Raw genomic sequence first — 24,691 nt, forward strand, 5'->3', positions numbered from 1 at the left:
TACCACAGTAACCAGTGAAACCACCTCAACATCCACCACAAAATCCAGTGAACCCACTTCAACAAGCACCATGGAAACCAGTGAAGCCACCATGTTCAGTACCACAGAAACCAGCAAAGCCACCTCAACAAGTACCACAAAAACCAGTGAAACCACTTCAACATGTACCACAGAAACCACTGAGCCCACCTCAACAAACACCACAAGAAACACAGATCCCACTTCAACAAGTACCACAGAAACCAGTGCAACCACCTCAACAAGTACCACAAAAACCAGTGAAACCACCTCAACAAGTACTACTGAAACCACTGAACCCACCTCAACAAGTATCACCGAAACCACTGAACCCACCTCAAAAAGCACCACAAAAACCAGTGAACCTACTTCAACAAGTACTACAGAAACCAGTGGAAGTACCTCAACAAGCACCACCAAAACCAGTGAACCCACTTCAACAAGTACCACAGAAACCAGTGCAACCACCTCAACAAACACCACAGAAACCAGTGAACCCAATTCAACAATTACCACAGAAACCAGTGCAACCACCTCAACAAGTACCACAAAAAAAAGTGAAACCACCTCAACAAGTACCACTGAAACCACTGAACCCACCTCAACAAGTATCACCGAAACCACTGAACCCACCTCAACAAGCACCACAAAAACCAATGAACCCACTTCAACAAGTACCACAGAAACCAGTGGAAATACCTCAATAAGCACCACCAAAACCAGTGAACCCACTTCAACAAATACCACAGAAACCAGTGAAACCACCTCAACATCCACCACAAAAACCAGTGAAACCAATTCATTAAGCACCACAGAAACCAGTGCAACCATCTCAACAGGTACCACAGAACCAGTGTACACGCCTCAACAAGCACAAAAACCAGTGAACCTACTTCAACAAGGACCACAGAAACCAGTGGAAGTACCTCAAAAAGCACCACCAAAACTAGTAAACCCACTTCAACAAGTACCACAGAAACCAGTGCAAGCACCTCAGCAAGTACCACAAAAACCAGTGAAACCACCTCAACAGGTACCACTGAAACCACTGAACCCACCTCAACAAGTATCACTGAAACCACTGAACCCACCTCAACAAGCACCACCAAAGCCAGTGAACCCACTTCAACAAGTACCACAGAAACCAGTGCAACCACCTCAACATCCACCACAGAAACCAGTGAACCCAATTCCACAATTACCACAGAAACCACTGCAACCACCTCAACAAATACCACAAAAACCAGTGAAACCACCTCAACAAGTACCACTGAAACCACTGAACCCACCTCAGCAAGTATCACCGAAACCACTGAACCCACCTCAACAAGCAGCACAAAAACCAGTGAACCCACTTCAACATGTACCACAGAAACCAGTGGAAGTACCTCAACAAGCACCACCAAAACCAGTGAACCCACTTCAACAAGTACCACAGTAACCAGTGAAACCACCTCAACATCCACCACAAAAACCAGTGAAACCACTTCAATAAGCACCAAAGAAACCAGTGCAACCACCACAACAAGTACCACAGAAACCAGTGGAAGTACCACAACAAGCACCATAGAAACCAGTGAAGCCACCTCAACAAGCATTAAAACCAGTGAACCCACTTCAGCAAGTACCACAGAAACCAGTGGAAGTACTCAACAAGCACCACCAAAACCAGTGAACCCACTTCAATAAGTACAACAGAAACCAGTGAAAGTACCTCAACAATCAACACAGCAACCAGTCGAACCACATTTGTTACGAGAGAAACCAGTGAACCAACATCAACAAGTACCACAAAGACCAGTGAACCACTTCAACAAGTACCACAGAAACCAGTGCAACCACCTCAACAAGTACCACTGAAACCACTGAACCTACCTCAACAAGTATCACCGAAACCACTGAACACACCTCAACAAGCACCACAAAAACCAGTGAACCCACTTCAGCAAGTACCACAGAAACCAGTGGAAGTACCTCAACAAGCAACACCAAAACCAGTGAACCCACTTCAACAAGTACCACAGTAACCAGTGAAACTACCTCAACAAGCTCCACGCAAACCACTGAAGCCACCACATTCAGAACCACAGAAACCAGTGAAGACACCTCAACAAGTACCATAAAAACCAGTGAAACCACTTCAACAGGTACCACAGAAAACAGATAACCCCCGTGAACAAGCACCACAAAAGACACTGACACTACTTCAACAAGGACCACAGAAACCAGCAGAAGTACCTCAACAAGCACCACCAAAACCAGTGATCCCACTTCAACAAGCATCACAGAAACCAGTGAACCCCCATCACCAAGCACCACGGAAGCTGGTTTAACCACGTCAACAAGTAACACAGAAACTAGTGAACCACCCTCAACAAGCACCACAAAAACCAGTGAAGCCACTTCAACAAGCAGCATGGAAACCAGTGAAGCCACCATGTTCAGTACCACAGAAACCAGCAAAGCCACCTCAACAAGTACCACCAAAACCAGTGAAACCACTTTAACATGTACCACAGAAACCACTGAGCCCACCTCAACAAACACCACAAGAAACACAGATCGCACTTCAACAAGTACCACAGAAACCAGTGCAACCACCTCAACAAGTACCACAAAAACCAGTGAAACCCCCTCAACAAGTACTACTGAAACCACTGAACCCACCTCAACAAGTATCACCGAAACCACTGAACCCACCTCAACAAGCACCACAAAAACCAGTGAACCCACTTCAACAAGTAGTACAGAAACCAGTGGAAGTACCTCAACAAGCACCACCAAAACCAGTGAATCCACTTCAACAAGTACCACAGAAACCAGTGCAACCACCTCAACATCCACCACAGAAACCAGTAAACCCAATTCAACAATTACCACAGAAACCAGTGCAACCACCTCAACAAGTACCACAAAAACCAGTGAAACCACCTCAACAAGTACCACTGAAACCACTGAACCCACCTCAACAAGTATCACCGAAACCACTGAACCCACCTCAACAAGCACCACAAAAACCAATGAACCCACTTCAACAAGTACCACAGAAACCAGTGGAAGTACCTCAACAAGCACCACCAAAACCAGTGAACCCACTTCAACAAGTACCACAGAAACCAGTGCAACCACCTCAACATCCACCACAAAAACCAGTGAAACCAATTCATTAAGCACCACAGAAACCAGGGCAACCACCACAAGTACCACAGAAACCAGTGCAAGTACCACAACAAGCACCATAGAAACCAGTGAAGCCACCTCAACAGGTACCACAGAAACCAGTGTACCCACCTCAACAAGCATTAAAACCAGTGAACCCACTTCAGCAAGTACCACAGAAACCAGTGGAAGTACCTCAACAAGCACCACCAAAACCAGTGAACCCACTTCAATAAGTACAACAGAAACCAGTGGAAAGTACCTCAACAATCAACACAGCAACCAGCCAAACCACATTTGTTACGAGAGAAACCAGTGAACCCACCTCAACAAGTACCACAAAAACCAGTGAACCAACTTTAACACGTACCACAGAAACCAGTGCAACCACCTCAACAAGTACCACAAAAACCAGTGAAACCACCTCAAAAAGCACCACCAAAACCACTGATCCCACTTCAACAAGCACCATGGAAACCAGTGAAGCCACCATGTTCGGTAACACAGAAACCAGCAAAGCCACCTCAACAAGTACCATAAAAACCAGTGAAACCACTTCAACAGGTACCACAGAAAGCACTGAGACCACCTCAACAAACACCACAAGAAACACAGATCCCACTTCAACAAGTACCACAGAAACCGGTGGAAGCACCACAACAAGCACCACAGAAACCAGTGAAACCATCTCAACAGGTACCACAGAACCAGTGTACACACCTCAACAAGCACAAAAACCAGTGAACCTACTTCAACAAGGACCACAGAAACCAGTGGAAGTACCTCAAAAAGCACCACCAAAACTAGTAAACCCACTTCAACAAGTACCACAGAAACCAGTGCAACCACCTCAGCAAGTACCACAAAAACCAGGGAAACCACCTCAACAAGTACCACTGAAACCACTGAACCCACCTCAACAAGTATCACCGAAACCACTGAACCCACCTCAACAAGCACCACCAAAGCCAGTGAACCCACTTCAACAAGTACCACAGAAACCAGTGCAACCACCTCAACATCCACCACAGAAACCAGTGAACCCAATTCCACAATTACCACAGAAACCAGTGCAACCACCTCAACAAATACCACAAAAACCAGTGAAACCACCTCAACAAGTACCACTGAAACCACTGAACCCACCTCAGCAATTATCACCGAAACCACTGAACCCACCTCAACAAGCACCACAAAAACCAGTGAACCCACTTCAACATGTACCACAGAAACCAGTGGAAGTACCTCAACAAGCACCACCAAAACCAGTGAACCCACTTCAACAAGTACCACAGTAACCAGTGAAACCACCTCAACATCCACCACAAAAACCAGTGAAACCACTTCAATAAGCACCAAAGAAACCAGTGCAACCACCACAACAAGTACCACAGAAACCAGTGGAAGTACCACAACAAGCACCATAGAAACCAGTGAAGCCACCTCAACAGGTACAACAGAAACCAGTGTACCCACCTCAACAAGCATAAAAACCAGTGAACCCACTTCAGCAAGTACCACAGTAACCAGTGAAACCACCTCAGCATCCACCACAAAATCCAGTGAACCCACTTCAACAAGCACCATGGAAACCAGTGAAGCCACCATGTTCAGTACCACAGAAACCAGCAAAGCCACCTCAACAAGTACCACAAAAACCAGTGAAACCACTTCAACATGTACCACAGAAACCACTGAGCCCACCTCAACAAACACCACAAGAAACACAGATCCCACTTCAACAAGTACCACAGAAACCAGTGCAACCACCTCAACAACTACCACAAAAACCAGTGAAACCACCTCAACAAGTACTACTGAAACCACTGAACCCACCTCAACAAGTATCACCGAAACCACTGAACCCACCTCAACAAGCACCACAAAAACCAGTGAACCCACTTCAACAAGTACTACAGAAACCAGTGGAAGTACCTCAACAAGCACCACCAAAACCAGTGAACCCACTTCAACAAGTACCACAGAAACCAGTGCAACCACCTCAACATCCATCACAGAAACCAGTGAACCCAATTCAACAATTACCACAGAAACCAGTGCAACCACCTCAACAAGTACCACAAAAACCAGTGAAACCACCTCAACAAGTACCACTGAAACCACTGAACCCACCTCAACAAGTCCCACAAAAACCAGTGAAACCACCTCAACAAGCACCACAAAAACCAATGAACCCACTTCAACAAGTACCACAGAAACCAGTGGAAATACCTCAACAAGCACCACCAAAACCAGTGAACCCACTTCAACAAATACCACAGAAACCAGTGAAACCACCTCAACATCCACCACAAAAACCAGTGAAACCAATTCATTAAGCACCACAGAAACCATTGCAACCACCACAACAAGTACCACAGAAACCAGTGCAAGTAACACAACAAGCACCATAGAAACCAGTGAAGCCACCTCAACAGGTACCACAGAAACCAGTGTACCCACCTCAACAAGCATTAAAACCAGTGAACCCACTTCAGCAAGTACCACAGAAACCAGTGGAAGTACCTCAACAAGCACCACCAAAACCAGTGAACCCACTTCAATAAGTACAACAGAAACCAGTGAAATTACCTCAACAATCAACACAGCAACCAGCCAAACCACATTTGTTACGAGAGAAACCAGTGAACCCACCTCAACAAGTACCACAAAAACCAGTGAACCAACTTCAACAAGTACCACAGAAACCAGTGCAACGACCTCAACAAGTACCACAAAAACCAGTGAAACCACCTCAAAAAGCACGACCAAAACCAGTGAACCCACTTCAACAAGCACCATGGAAACCAGTGAAGACACCATGTTCAGTAACACAGAAACCAGCAAAGCCACCTCAACAAGTACCATAAAAACCAGTGAAACCACTTCAACAGGTACCACAGAAAGCACTGAGCCCGCCTCAACAAACACCACAAGAAACACAGATCCCACTTCAACAAGTACCACAGAAACCAGTGGAAGCACCACAACAAGCACCACAGAAACCAGTGAAACCATCTCAACAGGTACCACAGAACCAGTGTACACGCCTCAACAAGCACAAAAACCAGTGAACCTACTTCAACAAGGACCACAGAAACCAGTGGAAGTACCTCAAAAAGCACCACCAAAACTAGTAAACCCACCTCAACAAGTACCACAGAAACCAGTGCAACCACCTCAGCAAGTACCACAAAAACCAGTGAAACCACCTCAACAAGTACCACTGAAACCACTGAACCCACCTCAACAAGTATCACCGAAACCACTGAACCCACCTCAACAAGCACCACCAAAGCCAGTGAACCCACTACAACAAGTACCACAGAAACCAGTGCAACCACCTCAACATCCACCACAGAAACCAGTGAACCCAATTCCACAATTACCACAGAAACCAGTGCAACCACCTCAACAAATACCACAAAAACCAGTGAAACCACCTCAACAAGTACCACTGAAACCACTGAACCCACCTCAGCAAGTATCACCAAAACCACTGAACCCACCTCAACAAGCACCACAAAAACCAGTGAACCCACTTCAACATGTACCACAGAAACCAGTGGAAGTACCTCAACAAGCACCACCAAAACCAGTGAACCCACTTCAACAAGTACCACAGTAACCAGTGAAACCACCTCAACATCCACCACAAAAACCAGTGAAACCACTTCAATAAGCACCAGAGAAACCAGTGCAACCACCACAACAAGTACCACAGAAACCACTGAAAGTACCACAACAAGCACCATAGAAACCAGTGAAGCCACCTCAACAGGTACAACAGAAACCAGTGTACCCACCTCAACAGGCATAAAAACCAGTGAACCCACTTCAGCAAGTACCACAGTAACCAGTGAAACCACCTCAACATCCACCACAAAATCCAGTGATCCCACTTCAACAAGCACCATGGAAACCAGTGAAGCCACCATGTTCAGTACCACAGAAACCAGCAAAGCCACCTCAACAAGTACCACAAAAACCAGTGAAACCACTTCAACATGTACCACAGAAACCACTGAGCCCACCTCAACAAACACCACAAGAAACACAGATCCCACTTCAACAAGTACCACAGAAACCAGTGCAACCACCTCAACAAGTACCACAAAAACCAGTGAAACCACCTCAACAAGTACCACTGAAACCACTGAACCCACCTCAACAAGTATCACCGAAACCACTGAACCCACCTCAACAAGCACCACAAAAACCAGTGAACTCACTTCAACAAGTACTACAGAAACCAGTGGAAGTACCTCAACAAGCACCACCAAAACCAGTGAACCCACTTCAACAAGTACCACAGAAACTAGTGCAACCACCTCAACATCCACCACAGAAACCAGTGAACCCAATTCAACAATTACCACAGAAACCAGTGCAACCACCTCAACAAGTACCACAAAAAAAGTGAAACCACCTCAACAAGTACCACTGAAACAACTGAACCCACCTCAACAAGTATCACCGAAACCACTGAACCCACCTCAACAAGCACCACAAAAACCAATGAACCCACTTCAACAAGTACCACAGAAACCAGTGGAAATACCTCAACAAGCACCACCCAAACCAGTGAACCCACTTCAACAAATAACACACAAACCAGTGAAACCACCTCAACATCCACCACAAAAACCAGTGAAACCAATTCATTAAGCACCACAGAAACCAGTGCAACCACAACAAGTACCACAGAAACCAGTGCAAGTAACACAACAAGCACCATAGAAACCAGTGAAGCCACCTCAACAGGTACCACAGAAACCAGTGTACCCACCTCAACAAGCATTAAAACCAGTGAACCCACTTCAGCAAGTTCCACAGAAACCAGTGGAAGTACCTCAACAAGCACCACCAAAACCAGTGAACCCACTTCAATAAGTACAACAGAAACCAGTGAAAGTACCTCAACAATCAACACAGCAACCAGCCAAACCACATTTGTTACGAGAGAAACCAGTGAACCCACCTCAACAAGTACCACAAAAACCAGTGAACCAACTTTAACACGTACCACAGAAACCAGTGCAACCACCTCAACAAGTACCACAAAAACCAGTGAAACCACCTCAAAAAGCACCACCAAAACCAGTGAACCCACTTCAACAAGCACCATGGAAACCAGTGAAGCCACCATGTTCAGTAACACAGAAACCAGCAAAGCCACCTCAACAAGTACCATAAAAACCAGTGAAACCACTTCAACAGGTACCACAGAAAGCACTGAGACCACCTCAACAAACACCACAAGAAACACAGATCCCACTTCAACAAGTACCACAGAAACCGGTGGAAGCACCACAACAAGCACCACAGAAACCAGTGAAACCATCTCAACAGGTACCACAGAACCAGTGTACACACCTCAACAAGCACAAAAACCAGTGAACCTACTTCAACAAGGACCACAGAAACCAGTGGAAGTACCTCAAAAAGCACCACCAAAACTAGTAAACCCACTTCAACAAGTACCACAGAAACCAGTGCAAGCACCTCAGCAAGTACCATAAAAACCAGTGAAACCACCTCAACAAGTACCACTGAAACCACTGAACCCACCTCAACAAGTATCACTGAAACCACTGAACCCACCTCAACAAGCACCACCAAAGCCAGTGAACCCACTACAACAAGTACCACAGAAACCAGTGCAACCACCTCAACATCCACCACAGAAACCAGTGAACCCAATTCCACAATTACCACAGAAACCAGTGCAACCACCTCAACAAATACCACAAAAACCAGTGAAACCACCTCAACAAGTACCACTGAAACCACTGAACCCACCTCAGCAAGTATCACCAAAACCACTGAACCCACCTCAACAAGCACCACAAAAACCAGTGAACCCACTTCAACATGTACCACAGAAACCAGTGGAAGTACCTCAACAAGCACCACCAAAACCAGTGAACCCACTTCAACAAGTACCACAGTAACCAGTGAAACCACCTCAACATCCACCACAAAAACCAGTGAAACCACTTCAATGAGCACCAAAGAAACCAGTGCAACCACCACAACAAGTACCACAGAAACCACTGAAAGTACCACAACAAGCACCATAGAAACCAGTGAAGCCACCTCAACAGGTACAACAGAAACCAGTGTACCCACCTCAACAAGCATAAAAACCAGTGAACCCACTTCAGCAAGTACCACAGAAACCAGTGGAAGTACCTCAACAAGCAACACCAAAACCAGTGAACCCACTTCAACAAGTACCACAGTAACCAGTGAAACTACCTCAACAAGCTCCACGCAAACCACTGAAGCCACCACATTCAGAACCACAGAAACCAGTGAAGACACCTCAACAAGTAGCATAAAAACCAGTGAAACCACTTCAACAGGTACCACAGAAAGCACTGAGACCACCTCAACAAACACCACAAGAAACACAGATCCCACTTCAACAAGTACCACAGAAACCGGTGGAAGCACCACAACAAGCACCACAGAAACCAGTGAAACCATCTGAACAGGTACCACAGAACCAGTGTACACACCTCAACAAGCACAAAAACCAGTGAACCTACTTCAACAAGGACCACAGAAACCAGTGGAAGTACCTCAAAAAGCACCACCAAAACTAGTAAACCCACTTCAACAAGTACCACAGAAACCAGAGCAACCACCTCAGCAAGTACCACAAAAACCAGTGAAACCACCTCAACAAGTACCACTGAAACCACTGAACCCACCTCAACAAGTATCACCGAAACCACTGAACCCACCTCAACAAGCACCACCAAAGCCAGTGAACCCACTTCAACAAGTACCACAGAAACCAGTGCAACCACCTCAACATCCACCACAGAAACCAGTGAACCCAATTCCACAATTACCACAGTAACCAGTGCAACCACCTCAACAAATACCACAAAAACCAGTGAAACCACCTCAACAAGTACCACTGAAACCACTGAACCCACCTCAGCAAGTATTACCAAAACCACTGAACCCACCACAACAAGCACCACAAAAACCAGTGAACCCACTTCAACATGTACCACAGAAACCAGTGGAAGTACCTCAACAAGCACCACCAAAACCAGTGAACCCACTTCAACAAGTACCACAGTAACCAGTGAAACCACCTCAACATCCACCACAAAAACCAGTGAAACCACTTCAATAAGCACCAAAGAAACCAGTGCAACCACCACAACAAGTACCACAGAAACCAGTGAAAGTACCACAACAAGCACCATAGAAACCAGTGAAGCCACCTCAACAGGTACAACAGAAACCAGTGTACCCACCTCAACAAGCATAAAAACCAGTGAACCCACTTCAGCAAGTACCACAGTAACCAGTGAAACCACCTCAACATCCACCACAAAATCCAGTGAACCCACTTCAACAAGCACCATGGAAACCAGTGAAGCCACCATGTTCAGTACCACAGAAACCAGCAAAGCCACCTCAACAAGTACCACAAAAACCAGTGAAACCACTTCAACATGTACCACAGAAACCACTGAGCCCACCTCAACAAACACCACAAGAAACACAGATCCCACTTCAACAAGTACCACAGAAACCAGTGCAACCACCTCAACAAGTACCACAAAAACCAGTGAAACCACCTCAACAAGTACTACTGAAACCACTGAACCCACCTCAACAAGTATCACCGAAACCACTGAACCCACCTCAACAAGCACCACAAAAACCAGTGAACCCACTTCAACAAGTACTACAGAAACCAGTGGAAGTACCTCAACAAGCACCACCAAAACCAGTGAACCCACTTCAACAAGTACCACAGAAACCAGTGCAACCACCTCAACATCCACCACAGAAACCAGTGAACCCAATTCAACAATTACCACAGAAACCAGTGCAACCACCTCAACAAGTACCACAAAAAAAAGTGAAACCACCTCAACAAGTACCACTGAAACAACTGAACCCACCTCAACAAGTATCACCGAAACCACTGAACCCACCTCAACAAGCACCACAAAAACCAATGAACCCACTTCAACAAGTACCACAGAAACCAGTGGAAATACCTCAACAAGCACCACCAAAACCAGTGAACCCACTTCAACAAATACCACAGAAACCAGTGAAACCACCTCAACATCCACCACAAAAACCAGTGAAACCAATTCATTAAGCACCACAGAAACCAGTGCAACCACAACAAGTACCACAGAAACCAGTGCAAGTAACACAACAAGCACCATAGAAACCAGTGAAGCCACCTCAACAGGTACCACAGAAACCAGTGTACCCACCTCAACAAGCATTAAAACCAGTGAACCCACTTCAGCAAGTACCACAGAAACCAGTGGAAGTACCTCAACAAGCACCACCAAAACCAGTGAACCCACTTCAATAAGTACAACAGAAACCAGTGAAAGTACCTCAACAATCAACACAGCAACCAGCCAAACCACATTTGTTACGAGAGAAACCAGTGAACCCACCTCAACAAGTACCACAAAAACCAGTGAACCAACTTTAACACGTACCACAGAAACCAGTGCAACCACCTCAACAAGTACCACAAAAGCCAGTGAAACCACCTCAAAAAGCACCACCAAAACCAGTGAACCCACTTCAACAAGCACCATGGAAACCAGTGAAGCCACCATGTTCAGTAACACAGAAACCAGCAAAGCCACCTCAACAAGTACCATAAAAACCAGTGAAACCACTTCAACAGGTACCACAGAAAGCACTGAGCCCACCTCAACAAACACCACAAGAAACACAGATCCCACTTCAACAAGTACCACAGAAACCGGTGGAAGCACCACAACAAGCACCACAGAAACCAGTGAAACCATCTCAACAGGTACCACAGAACCAGTGTACACACCTCAACAAGCACAAAAACCAGTGAACCTACTTCAACAAGGACCACAGAAACCAGTGGAAGTACCTCAAAAAGCACCACCAAAACTAGTAAACCCACTTCAACAAGTACCACAGAAACCAGTGCAAGCACCTCAGCAAGTACCACAAAAACCAGTGAAACCACCTCAACAAGTACCACTGAAACCACTGAACCCAGCTCAACAAGTATCACTGAAACCACTGAACCCACCTCAACAAGCACCACCAAAGCCAGTGAACCCACTACAACAAGTACCACAGAAACCAGTGCAACCACCTCAACATCCACCACAGAAACCAGTGAACCCAATTCCACAATTACCACAGAAACCACTGCAACCACCTCAACAAATACCACAAAAACCAGTGAAACCACCTCAACAAGTACCACTGAAACCACTGAACGCACCTCAGCAAGTATCACCAAAACCACTGAACCCACCTCAACAAGCACCACAAAAACCAGTGAACCCACTTCAACATGTACCACAGAAACCAGTGGAAGTACCTCAACAAGCACCACCAAAACCAGTGAACCCACTTCAACAAGTACCACAGTAACCAGTGAAAACACCTCAACATCCACCACAAAAACCAGTGAAACCACTTCAATAAGCACCAAAGAAACCAGTGCAACCACCACAACAAGTACCACAGAAACCACTGGAAGTACCACAACAAGCACCATAGAAACCAGTGAAGCCACCTCAACAGGTACAACAGAAACCAGTGTACCCACCTCAACAAGCATAAAAACCAGTGAACCCACTTCAGCAAGTACCACAGAAACCAGTGGAAGTACCTCAACAAGCACCACCAAAACCAGTGAACCCACTTCAATAAGTACAACAGAAACCAGTGAAAGTACCTCAACAATCAACACAGCAACCAGTCGAACCACATTTGTTACGAGAGAAACCAGTGAACCCACATCAACAAGTACCACAAAAACCAGTGAACCACTTCAACAAGTACCACAGAAACCAGTGCAACCACCTCAACAAGTACCACTGAAGCCACTGAACCCACCTCAACAAGTATCACCGAAACCACTGAACCCACCTCAACAAGCACCACAAAAACCAGTGAACCCACTTCAGCAAGTACCACAGAAACCAGTGGAAGTACCTCAACAAGCAACACCAAAACCAGTGAACCCACTTTAACAAGTACCACAGTAACCAGTGAAACTACCTCAACAAGCTCCACGCAAACCACTGAAGCCACCACATTCAGAACCACAGAAACCAGTGAAGACACCTCAACAAGTAGCATAAAAACCAGTGAAACCACTTCAACAGGTACCACAGAAAACAGTGAACCCCCGTGAACAAGCACCACAAAGGACACTGAAACTACTTCAACAAGGACCACAGAAACCAGCAGAAGTACCTCAACAAGCACCACCAAAACCAGTGAACCCACTTCAACAAGTGCCACAGTAACCAGTGAAACCACCTCAACATCCACCACAAAAACCAGTGAAACCACTTCAATAAGCACCAAAGAAACCAGTGCAACCACCACAACAAGTACCACAGAAACCAGTGAAAGTACCACAACAAGCACCATAGAAACCAGTGAAGCCACCTCAACAGGTACAACAGAAACCAGTGTACCCACCTCAACAAGCATAAAAACCAGTGAACCCACTTCAGCAAGTACCACAGTAACCAGTGAAACCACCTCAACATCCACCACAAAATCCAGTGAACCCACTTCAACAAGCACCATGGAAACCAGTGAAGCCACCATGTTCAGTACCACAGAAACCAGCAAAGCCACCTCAACAAGTACCACAAAAACCAGTGAAACCACTTCAACATGTACCACAGAAACCACTGATCCCACCTCAACAAACACCACAATAAACACTGATCCCACTTCAACAAGTACCACAGAAACCAGTGCAACCACCTCAACAAGTACCACAAAAACCAGTGAAACCACCTCAACAAGTACTACTGAAACCACTGAACCCACCTCAACAAGTATCACCGAAACCACTGAACCCACCTCAACAAGCACCACAAAAACCAGTGAACCCACTTCAACAAGTACTACAGAAACCAGTGGAAGTACCTCAACAAGCACCACCAAAACCAGTGAACCCACTTCAACAAGTACCACAGAAACCAGTGCAACCACCTCAACATCCACCACAGAAACCAGTGAACCCAATTCAACAATTACCACAGAAACCAGTGCAACCACCTCAACAAGTACCACAAAAAAAAGTGAAACCACCTCAACAAGTACCACTGAAACAACTGAACCCACCTCAACAAGTATCACCGAAACCACTGAACCCACCTCAACAAGCACCACAAAAACCAATGAACCCACTTCAACAAGTACCACAGAAACCAGTGGAAATACCTCAACAAGCACCACCAAAACCAGTGAACCCACTTCAACAAATACCACAGAAACCAGTGAAACCACCTCAACATCCACCACAAAAACCAGTGAAACCAATTCATTAAGCACCACAGAAACCAGTGCAACCACAACAAGTACCACAGAAACCAGTGCAAGTAACACAACAAGCACCATAGAAACCAGTGAAGCCACCTCAACAGGTACCACAGAAACCAGTGTACCCACCTCAACAAGCATTAAAACCAGTGAACCCACTTCAGCAAGTACCACAGAAACCAGTGGAAGTACCTCAACAAGCACCACCAAAACCAGTGAACCCACTTCAATAAGTACAACAGAAACCAGTGAAAGTACCTCAACAATCAACACAGCAACCAGCCAAACCACATTTGTTACGAGAGAAACCAGTGAACCCACCTCAACAAGTACCACAAAAACCAGTGAACCAACTTTAACACGTACCACAGAAACCAGTGCAACCACCTCAACAAGTACCACAAAAGCCAGTGAAACCACCTCAAAAAGCACCACCAAAACCAGTGAACCCACTTCAACAAGCACCATGGAAACCAGTGAAGCCACCATGTTCAGTAACACAGAAACCAGCAAAGCCACCTCAACAAGTACCATAAAAACCAGTGAAACCACTTCAACAGGTACCACAGAAAGCACTGAGCCCACCTCAACAAACACCACAAGAAACACAGATCCCACTTCAACAAGTACCACAGAAACCGGTGGAAGCACCACAACAAGCACCACAGAAACCAGTGAAACCATCTCAACAGGTACCACAGAACCAGTGTACACACCTCAACAAGCACAAAAACCAGTGAACCTACTTCAACAAGGACCACAGAAACCAGTGGAAGTACCTCAAAAAGCACCACCAAAACTAGTAAACCCACTTCAACAAGTACCACAGAAACCAGTGCAAGCACCTCAGCAAGTACCACAAAAACCAGTGAAACCACCTCAACAAGTACCACTGAAACCACTGAACCCACCTCAACAAGTATCACTGAAACCACTGAACCCACCTCAACAAGCACCACCAAAGCCAGTGAACCCACTACAACAAGTACCACAGAAACCAGTGCAACCACCTCAACATCCACCACAGAAACCAGTGAACCCAATTCCACAATTACCACAGAAACCACTGCAACCACCTCAACAAATACCACAAAAACCAGTGAAACCACCTCAACAAGTACCACTGAAACAACTGAACCCACCTCAACAAGTATCACCGAAACCACTGAACCCACCTCAACAAGCACCACAAAAACCAATGAACCCACTTCAACAAGTACCACAGAAACCAGTGGAAATACCTCAACAAGCACCACCAAAACCAGTGAACCCACTTCAACAAATACCACAGAAACCAGTGAAACCACCTCAACATCCACCACAAAAACCAGTGAAACCAATTCATTAAGCACCACAGAAACCAGTGCAACCACAACAAGTACCACAGAAACCAGTGCAAGTAACACAACAAGCACCATAGAAACCAGTGAAGCCACCTCAACAGGTACCACAGAAACCAGTGTACCCACCTCAACAAGCATTAAAACCAGTGAACCCACTTCAGCAAGTACCACAGAAACCAGTGGAAGTACCTCAACAAGCACCACCAAAACCAGTGAACCCACTTCAATAAGTACAACAGAAACCAGTGAAAGTACCTCAACAATCAACACAGCAACCAGCCAAACCACATTTGTTACGAGAGAAACCAGTGAACCCACCTCAACAAGTACCACAAAAACCAGTGAACCAACTTTAACACGTACCACAGAAACCAGTGCAACCACCTCAACAAGTACCACAAAAGCCAGTGAAACCACCTCAAAAAGCACCACCAAAACCAGTGAACCCACTTCAACAAGCACCATGGAAACCAGTGAAGCCACCATGTTCAGTAACACAGAAACCAGCAAAGCCACCTCAACAAGTACCATAAAAACCAGTGAAACCACTTCAACAGGTACCACAGAAACCACTGAGCCCACCTCAACAAACACCACAAGAAACACAGATCCCACTTCAACAAGTACCACAGAAACCGGTGGAAGCACCACAACAAGCACCACAGAAACCAGTGAAACCATCTCAACAGGTACCACAGAACCAGTGTACACACCTCAACAAGCACAAAAACCAGTGAACCTACTTCAACAAGGACCACAGAAACCAGTGGAAGTACCTCAAAAAGCACCACCAAAACTAGTAAACCCACTTCAACAAGTACCACAGAAACCAGTGCAAGCACCTCAGCAAGTACCACAAAAACCAGTGAAACCACCTCAACAAGTACCACTGAAACCACTGAACCCACCTCAACAAGTATCACTGAAACCACTGAACCCACCTCAACAAGCACCACCAAAGCCAGTGAACCCACTACAACAAGTACCACAGAAACCAGTGCAACCACCTCAACATCCACCACAGAAACCAGTGAACCCAATTCCACAATTACCACAGAAACCACTGCAACCACCTCAACAAATACCACAAAAACCAGTGAAACCACCTCAACAAGTACCACTGAAACCACTGAACCCACCTCAGCAAGTATCACCGAAACCACTGAACCCACCTCAACAAGCACCACAAAAACCAGTGAACCCACTTCAACATGTACCACAGAAACCAGTGGAAGTACCTCAACAAGCACCACCAAAACCAGTGAACCCACTTCAACAAGTACCACAGTAACCAGTGAAAACACCTCAACATCCACCACAAAAACCAGTGAAACCACTTCAATAAGCACCAAAGAAACCAGTGCAACCACCACAACAGGTACCACAGAAACCACTGGAAGTACCACAACAAGCACCATAGAAACCAGTGAAGCCACCTCAACAGGTACAACAGAAACCAGTGTACCCACCTCAACAAGCATAAAAACCAGTGAACCCACTTCAGCAAGTACCACAGAAACCAGTGGAAGTACCTCAACAAGCACCACCAAAACCAGTGAACCCACTTCAATAAGTACAACAGAAACCAGTGAAAGTACCTCAACAATCAACACAGCAACCAGTCGAACCACATTTGTTACGAGAGAAACCAGTGAACCCACATCAACAAGTACCACAAAAACCAGTGAACCACTTCAACAAGTACCACAGAAACCAGTGCAACCACCTCAACAAGTACCACTGAAGCCACTGAACCCACCTCAACAAGTATCACCGAAACCACTGAACCCACCTCAACAAGCACCACAAAAACCAGTGAACCCACTTCAGCAAGTACCACAGAAACCAGTGGAAGTACCTCAACAAGCAACACCAAAACCAGTGAACCCACTTTAACAAGTACCACAGTAACCAGTGAAACTACCTCAACAAGCTCCACGCAAACCACTGAAGCCACCACATTCAGAACCACAGAAACCAGTGAAGACACCTCAACAAGTAGCATAAAAACCAGTGAAACCACTTCAACAGGTACCACAGAAAACAGTGAACCCCCGTGAACAAGCACCACAAAGGACACTGAAACTACTTCAACAAGGACCACAGAAACCAGCAGAAGTACCTCAACAAGCACCACCAAAACCAGTGATCCCACTTCAACAAGCATCACAGAAACCAGTGAACCCCCATCACCAAGCACCACGGAAACTGGTTTAACCACGTCAACAAGTAACACAGAAACTAGTGAACCACCCTCAACAAGCACCACAAAAACCAGTGAACCAACTTCAACAAGCACCGTGGAAACCAGTGAAGCCACCATGTTCAGTACCACAGAAACCAGCAAAGCCACCTCAACAAGTACCACCAAAACCAGTGAAACCACTTCAACATGTACCACAGAAACCACTGAGCCCACCTCAACAAACACCACAAGAAACACAGATCGCACTTCAACAAGTACCACAGAAACCAGTGCAACCACCTCAACAAGTACCACAAAAAGCAGTGAAACCACCGCAACAAGTACTACTGAAACCACTGAACCCACCTCAACAAGTATCACCGAAACCACTGAACCCACCTCAACAAGCACCACAAAAACCAGTGAACCCACTTCAACAAGTAGTACAGAAACCAGTGGAAGTACCTCAACAAGCACCACCAAAACCAGTGAACCCACTTCAACAAGTACCACAGAAACCAGTGAAACCACCTCAACATCCACCACAGAAACCAGTAAACCCAATTCAACAATTACCACAGAAACCAGTGCAACCACCTCAACAAGTACCACAAAAACCAGTGAAACCACCTCAACAAGTACCACTGAAACCACTGAACCCACCTCAACAAGTATCACCGAAACCACTGAACCCACCTCAACAAGCACCACAAAAACCAATGAACCCACTTCAACAAGTACCACAGAAACCAGTGGAAGTACCTCAACAAGCACCACCAAAACCAGTGAACCCACTTCAACAAGTACCACAGAAACCAGTGAAACCACCTCAACATCCACCACAAAAACCAGTGAAACCAATTCATTAAGCACCACAGAAACCAGTGCAAAGACCACAACAACTACCACAGAAACCAGTGCAAGTACCACAACAAGCACCATAGAAACCAGTGAAGCCACCTCAACAGGTAAAACAGAAACCAGTGTACCCACCTCAACAAGCATTAAAACCAGTGAACCCACTTCAGCAAGTACCACAGAAATCAGTGGAAGTACCTCAACAAGCACCACCAAAACCAGTGAACCCACTTCAATAAGTACAACAGAAACCAGTGAAAGTACCTCAACAATCAACACAGCAACCAGCCAAACCACATTTGTTACGAGAGAAACCAGTGAACCCACCTCAACAAGTACCACAAAAACCAGTGAACCAACTTTAACACGTACCACAGAAACCAGTGCAACCACCTCAACAAGTACCACTGAAACCACTGGACTCACCTCAACAAGTATCACCGAAACCACTGAACCCACCTCAACAAGCACCACAAAAACCAGTGAACCAACTTCAAAAAGTACCACAGAAACCAGTGGAAGTACCTCAACAAGCAACACCAAAACCATTGACCCCACTTCAACAAGTACCACAGTAGCCAGTGAAAACACCTCAACATCCACAACAAAAACCAGTGAACCCACTTCAACAAGCACCATGGAAACCAGTGAAGCCACCATGTTCAGTACCACAAAAACCAGCAAAGCCACCTCAACAAGTACCACAGAAAACAGTGAAACCACTTCAACAGGTACCACAGAAACCACTGAGCCCACCTCAACAAACACCACAAGAAACACAGATACCACTTCAACAAGTACCACAATAACCAGTGGAAGCACCACAACAAGCACCACAGAAACCAGTGAAGCCACCTCAACAGGTACCACAGAAACCAGTGTACACACCTCAACAGCAACAAAAACCAGTGAACCTAATTCAACAAGTACCACAGAAACCAGTGGAAGTACCTCAAAAAGCACCACCAAAACTAGTAAACCCACTTCAACAAGTACCACAGAAACCAGTGCAACCACCTCAACAAGTACCACAAAAACCAGTGCAACCACGTCAACAAGCACCACCAAAACCAGTGAACCCACTTCAATAAGTACAACAGAAACCAGTGAAAGTACCTCAACAATCAACACAGCAACCAGCCAAACCACATTTGTTACAAGAGAAACCAGTGAACCCACCTCAGCAAGTACCACAAAAACCAGTGAACCAACTTCAACAAGTACATCAGAAACCAGTGCAACCACCTCAACAAGTCCCAAAAAAACCAGTGAAACCACCTCAACAAGCACCACAAAAACCAGTGAGCCCACTTCAGCAAGTACCACAGAAACCAGTGGAATTACCACAACAAGCACCACCAAAACCAGTAAAACCACCTCAACAGGTACCACAGAAACCACTGAGCCCACCTCAATAAGCACCACAAGAAACACTGAACCCACTTCAACAAGTACCATAGAAACCAGTGTACCCACCTCAACAAGCACAAAAACCAGTTGAATCACTTCAACAGGTACCACAGAAACCAGTGGAAGTACCTCAACAAGCTACACGCAAACCAGTGAAGTCACCACATTCAGAACCACAGAAACCAGTGAAGCCACTTCAACAGGTACCAAACAAAACAGTGAACTCACCTCAAAAAGCACCACAAAAAACACTGAACACACTTCAACAAGTACCACAGAAACCAGTGGAATTACCACAACAAGCACCACAGAAAGCAGTGAAGCCACCTCAACAACTACCACAAAAACCAGTGAAACCATTGCAACAAGTACCGCAAAAACCAGTGAAACCACCTCAACAGGTACCACAGAAACCAGTGAACCCACTTCAACAAGTACCACAGAAACCAGTGGAAGTACCTCAATAAGCACCACCAAAATCAGTGAACCCACTTCAAAAAGTACCACAAAAACCAGTGCAACCACCTTAACAAGTACCACAAAAACCAGTGAAACCACCTCAACAGGTACCACTGAAACCACTGAACCCACCTCAACAAGTACCACCAAAACCACTGAACCCACCTCAACAAGCACCACAAAAAGCAGTGAACCTACCACAACAATTACCACAGAAACAAGTGGAAGTACCTCAACAAGCACCACCAAAACCAGTGAACCCACTTCAACAAGTACCACAGAAACCAGTACAACCACCTCAACATGCACCACAAAAACCAGTGAAACCACTTCAACAGGTACCACAGATACCAGTGCAACCACTGCAACAAGCACCACAAAAACCAGTGAACCCACTTCAACAAGGACTACAGAAACCAGCAGAAGTACCTCAACAAGCACTACCAAAATTAGTGATCCCACTTCAACAAGCACCACAGAAACCAGTGAACCCACATCAACAAGCACCACAGAAACCCATCTAACCACCTCAACAAGTACCATTAAAACCAGTGAAACCACCTCAACAGGTACCACAGAAATTAGTGAACCCCCCTCAACAAGCAGCACCAAAACCAGTGAACCCACTTCAATAAGCACCATAGAAACCAGTGCAACCACCACAAGCATCACAGAAACCAGTGAAACCACATCACCAAGCACCACGGAAACTGGTTTAACCACGTCAACAAGTACCACAGAAACAAGTGAACCACCCTCAACAAGCACCACAAAAACCAGTGAACCCACTTCAACAAGCACCATGGAAACCAGTGAAGCCACCATGTTCAGTAACACAGAAACCAGCAAAGCCACCTCAACAAGTACCACAAAAACCAGTGAAACCACATCAACAGGGACCACAGAAACCACTGAGCCCACCTCATCAAACACCACAAGAAACACAGATCCCACTTCAGCAAGTACCACAGAAACCAGTGGAAGCACCACAACAAGCACCACAGAAACCAGTGAAACCACCTCAACAGGTACCACAGAAACCAGTGTACACACCTCAACAAGCACAAAAACCAGTGAACCTACTTCAACAAGTACCACAGAAACCAGTGGAAGTACCTCCAAAAGCACCACCAAAACTAGTAAACCCACTTCAACAAGTACCACAGAAACCAGTGCAACCACCTCAACAAGCACCACAAAAACCAGTGAACCCACTTCAACAAGAACCACAGAAACCAGTGGAAGTACCTCAACACGCACCACCAAAACCAGTGAACCCACTTCAACAAGTACCACAGAAACCAGTGCAACCACCTCAACATCCACCACAGAAACCAGTGAACCCAATTCAACAATTACCACAGAAACAAGTGCAACCACCTCAACAAGTACCACAAAAACCAGTGAAACCACCTCAACAAGTACCACTGAAACCACTGAACCCACCTCAACATGTATCACCGAAAACACTGAACCCACCTCAACAAGCACCACAAAAACCAGTGAACCCACTTCAACAAGTACCACAGAAACCAATGGAAGTACCTCAACAAGCACCACCAAAACCAGTGAACCCACTTCAACAAGTACCACAGAAACCAGTGCAACCACCTCAACATCGACCACAGAAACCAGTGAACCCACTTCAACAAGGACTACAGAAACCAGCAGAAGTACCTCAACAAGCACTACCAAAATTAGTGATCCCACTTCAACAAGCACCATAGAAACCAGTGAACCCACATCAACAAGCACCACAGAAACCCATCTAACCACCTCAACAAGTACCATTAAAACCAGTGAAACCACCTCAACAGGTACCACAGAAATTAGTGAACCCCCCTCAACAAGCAGCACCAAAACCAGTGAACCCACTTCAATAAGCACCATAGAAACCAGTGCAACCACCACAAGCACCACAGAAACCAGTGAAAGTCCCTCAACAAGCACCACGCAAACCAGTGAAGTCACCACGTTCAGTACCACAGAAACCAGTGAAGCCACCTCAACAAGTACCATGAAAACTAGTTATCCCACTTCATCCAGTACCACAGACACCAGTGAAAGACCCTCAACAAGCGCCACACAAACCAGTGAAGCCACCACGTTCAGTACCACAGAAACCAGTGAAGCCACCTCAACAAGCACCACAAAAAACACTGAACACACTTCAACAATTACCCAAAAAACCAGTGGAAGTACCACAATAAGCACCACAGAAACCAGTGAAGCCACCTCAACAAGTTCCACCAAAATCAGTGAACCCACTTTAACAAGTACCACAGACACCAGTGCAACCACCGCAAAAACCAGTGAACCCACCCCAACAAGCCCCACAGAAACCAGTGAGACCACCTCAACAAGTACCACAAACACCAGTGAACCCACTTCAACAAGTACCACAGAAACCAGTGGAAGCACCACAACAAGCACCACAGAAACCAGTGAAACCACCTCAACAGGTACCACAGAAACCAGTGTACACACCTCAACAAGCACAAAAACCAGTGAACCTACTTCAACAAGTACCACAGAAACCAGTGGAAGTACCTCAAAAAGCACCACCAAAAGTAGTAAACCCACTTCAACAAGTACCACAGAAACCAGTGCAACCACCTCAACAAGTACCACAAAAACCAGTGAAACCACCTCAACAAGTACCACTGAAACCACTGAACCCACCTCAACAAGTATCACCGAAACCACTGAACCCACCTCAACAAGCACCACAAAAACCAGTGAACCCACTTCAACAAGTACCACAGAAACCAGTGGAAGTACCTCAACAAGCACCACCAAAACCAGTGAACCCACTTCAACAAGGACCACAGAAACCAGTGCAACCAACTCAACATCCACCACAGAAACCAGTGAACCCAATTCAACAATTACCACAGAAACAAGTGCAACCACCTCAACAAGTACCACTGAAACCACTGAACCCACCTCAACAAGTATCACCGAAAACACTGAACCCACCTCAACAAGCACCACAAAAACCAGTGAACCCACTTCAACAAGTGCCACAGAAACCAGTGGAAGTACCTCAACAAGCACCACCAAAACCAGTGAACCCACTTCAACACATACCACAGTAACCAGTGAAACCACCTCAACATCCACCACAAAAACCAGTGAAACCACTTCAACAAGCACCATGGAAACCAGTGAAGCCACCATGTTCAGTACCACAGAAACCAGCAAAGCCACCTCAACAAGTACCACAAAAACCAGTGAAACCACTTCAACAGGTACCACAGAAACCACTGAGCCCACCTCAACAAACACCACAAGAAACACAGATACCACTTCAACAAGTACCACAGAAACCAGTGGAAGCACCACAACAAGCACCACAGAAACCAGTGAAGCCACCTCAACAGGTACCACAGAAACCAGTGTACACACCTCAACAAGCACAAAAAACCAGTGAACCTAATTCAACAAGTACCACAGAAACCAGTGGAAGTACCTCAAAAAGCACCACCAAAACTAGTAAACCCACTTCAACAAGTACCACAGAAACTAGTGCAACCACCTCAACAAGTACCAAAAAAACCAGTGAAACCACCTCAACAAGTACCACTGAACCCACCTCAACAAGTATCACCGAAACCACTGAACCCACCTCAACAAGCACCACAAACACCAGTGAACCCACTTCAACAAGTACCACAGAAACCAGTGGAAGTACCTCAACAAGCACCACCAAAACCAGTGAACCCACTTCAACAAGTACCACAGAAACCAGTGCAACCACCTCAACATCCACCACAGAAACCAGTGAACCCAATTCAACAATTACCACAGAAACCAGTGCAACCACCTCAACAAGTACCACAAAAACCAGTGAAACCACTTCAACAAGTACTACTGAAACCACTGAACCCACCTCAACAAGTATCACCGTAAC

General features: G+C 45.8%; 2 protein-coding genes across 2 annotated transcripts; both read left to right on the forward strand.

The window, feature by feature from the left end:
- Positions 1-4,060: 4,060 nt before the first annotated feature.
- LOC121272228 (cell wall protein DAN4-like) lies at positions 4,061-9,725 on the forward strand (the record flags this gene model as incomplete). The annotated part of the gene is made up of 3 exons (XM_041178754.1): positions 4,061-4,687; positions 4,919-5,419; positions 9,546-9,725. Coding segments are annotated over 3 exons (1,308 nt in total), but the record flags the coding sequence as incomplete, so codon positions are not given.
- Positions 9,726-10,722: 997 nt separating this feature from the next.
- On the forward strand, positions 10,723-16,889 carry LOC121272173 (cell wall protein DAN4-like; the record flags this gene model as incomplete). The annotated part of the gene is made up of 5 exons (XM_041178673.1): positions 10,723-11,005; positions 12,277-12,345; positions 13,827-14,216; positions 15,374-15,901; positions 16,714-16,889. Coding segments are annotated over 5 exons (1,446 nt in total), but the record flags the coding sequence as incomplete, so codon positions are not given.
- Between the last annotated feature and the right edge of the window lie 7,802 nt (positions 16,890-24,691).

Source organism: Carcharodon carcharias, chromosome 33 (genome assembly GCF_017639515.1).
Source record: "Carcharodon carcharias isolate sCarCar2 chromosome 33, sCarCar2.pri, whole genome shotgun sequence".
NCBI classification, from domain to species: domain Eukaryota; kingdom Metazoa; phylum Chordata; class Chondrichthyes; order Lamniformes; family Lamnidae; genus Carcharodon; species Carcharodon carcharias.